This window comes from Sander vitreus, chromosome 8 (assembly GCF_031162955.1).
Source record: "Sander vitreus isolate 19-12246 chromosome 8, sanVit1, whole genome shotgun sequence".
Classification (NCBI taxonomy): Eukaryota; Metazoa; Chordata; class Actinopteri; order Perciformes; family Percidae; genus Sander; species Sander vitreus.
In genome coordinates, this window is record NC_135862.1 from 12273757 (window position 1) to 12276161 (window position 2405).

The window sequence follows — 2405 nt, forward strand, 5'->3', positions numbered from 1 at the left end:
CTTCTCTTGCATTAATCTCTCTCGCTCTGTCTCCCTCTCGGTCCCTCTTTTTTCCCTTCTCTCTCTCACACACATACATTTTGATGTAGCATCTCCCTGCATTGTCGATGGAACTTGGGAGCCTTAAGTTGCTCCAGCCAGGCTAGGGTGGTCTGTCCTCTGGTGTGTGCCGTCTCCCCCCACCATGCAGAATAATGAGCCCTCCACACCATGAGTCCTTTGGGCCAGGTTAGTGTGCAGCCTACCTGGAATGCAGCCCTGCTCGCCGTGCTCTCCCTCATGGTGCCTGCTCTCAGTATGTGCCAGTCCACAGGCCCTGTGTTGGGCTCGGCTAATCCACAGAACTGTCCAGGTGTGTGCTCCTGCACTAACCAGCTCAGCAAGGTGGTGTGTACCCGCCGAGGCCTGGTTAGGGTTCCCCCAAACATCCCAGCCAACACCAGGTACCTGAACCTGATGGAAAACAGCATCGAGACTATACAGGCAGATACCTTCAGGCACCTGCATCACCTGGAGGTACTGCAGCTGGGCAGAAATGCTATCAGACAGATTGAAGTGGGAGCCTTCAACGGCCTGACCAGCCTCAATACACTAGAGCTGTTCGACAACAGACTGACAGTCATACCCAGTGGAGCTTTTGAGTACCTGTCAAAGTTGAGAGAGTTGTGGCTTAGAAACAATCCCATTGAGAGCATCCCCTCCTATGCCTTCAACCGCATCCCCTCCCTGATGAGACTAGACTTGGGAGAACTAAGAAAGTTGGAGTACATCTCTGATGGGGCATTTGAGGGCCTTCAAAACCTCAAGTATCTCAACTTGGGGATGTGCAACCTGAGGGAGTTTCCTCATCTTTCACAACTGACAGGATTGGAGGAGCTAGAAATATCAGAGAATCTTTTTCCTGAACTGAAGCCTGGGGCCTTCCGTGGGCTTAAAAATCTACGTAAACTGTGGATTATGAACTCTGCCATCACTACCATTGAGAGGAATGCATTTGATGACATCACAGCCTTGGTGGAGCTGAATTTAGCCCATAATAACCTGTCGTCCCTCCCCCATAACCTCTTCACACCTCTACAGTACCTGGTGGAGCTACACCTGCACCACAACCCTTGGCGATGTGACTGTGATGTAGTGTGGCTCTCCTGGTGGCTCAGAGAATACATTCCCACAAATTCCACCTGCTGTGGGCGCTGCCACACCCCGGCCCACATGAGAGGACGGTACCTGGTGGAAGTTGATCAGACCACCTTTCAGTGTTCAGCACCATTCATACTTGATGCTCCGAGAGATCTGAACATCTCGGCCGCGAGGGTGGCAGAACTGAAGTGTCGCACAGCTGCCATGAGCTCAGTTCGATGGCTTCTCCCCAATGGGACTGTGTTGACCCATGGCTCGGCTCACCCACGGATATCTGTCCTTAATGATGGGACACTCAACTTCTCCAATGTTCTCCCTTCAGACACAGGAGTCTACACCTGCATGGTGAGCAACATGGCTGGAAATTCCAATGCCTCGGCCTACCTTAACGTCAGCAATGCTGAACTTAACACATCTAATCTGTCCTATTTTACCACCGTAACAGTGGAAATTTTGGAGCCCACAGTGGAGGAGACCCCTAAACCCAAGCCTACTATCCCTGCCTCGCCCTCTGTCTTTCAGCCCGTCTTTATCTCCACACCCACTGTGCTGTTCCAAAACACTCAAACTCCAAGGCAGGTGTCAATCCCCACTGCCAGAGTCCCTAATATGCCAGCCGCCAGCCTGGATGAGGTGATGAAAACCACCAAAATCATCATAGGCTGTTTTGTTGCTGTTACCTTGCTGGCAGCTGCCATGTTGATAGGATTCTATAAGTTGCGTAAGCGGCATCAACAGAGGAGCACGGTGGCAGCAGCCAGGACCATAGAAATCATACAGATGGAGGAAGAAGTGCCTCCTGTCCCACCACCCACCTCCGGATCTAGTGGCTCTGATGACACACTGTTGGTACTGCCTACATTAGTGGAACACAACAGCAACACCTTTAAGCCTGGGTTCGTATCCTCCTCATCCCACCAAGGGGGCTATGGAGCCCACTGGACCCAGAACAACTCTCTTCATCGCTCAGTCAGACAGCATCACAGCCACATCAGCACCATTGCTGATCCCTACGTCATTAAGACTACTCACGGCAAGGAGAAGGTTCAAGAGACCCAAATCTGAGCAATGCTCCCTCTGGATCTATCTCTGACTCTGCTCCAACCTCTCCTCTCCACGTATCTGCTCACCAGTTCATGCAATAGAATGCACAAAGAACAAAACGGTAACTTTCTTTTGTACAGAAGTGCAAAACAGAGACAGTTTTTTGTTTCTTGTACATGCCTATACATAAGTATATAAATATGAAGAAAAAAAATACAAAT

The 2405-nt window shown here is 50.5% G+C and overlaps 1 protein-coding gene across 1 annotated transcript; it reads left to right on the top strand.

Annotated features, from left to right (window-relative positions):
* Positions 1 to 210: 210 nt before the first annotated feature.
* Positions 211 to 2205, top strand: lrrc4.2 (leucine rich repeat containing 4.2). The gene has a single exon (XM_078256059.1). The coding sequence runs from the start codon at positions 211 to 213 to the stop codon at positions 2203 to 2205; it is 1995 nt and encodes a 664-aa protein (XP_078112185.1).
* Positions 2206 to 2405: the final 200 nt, after the last annotated feature.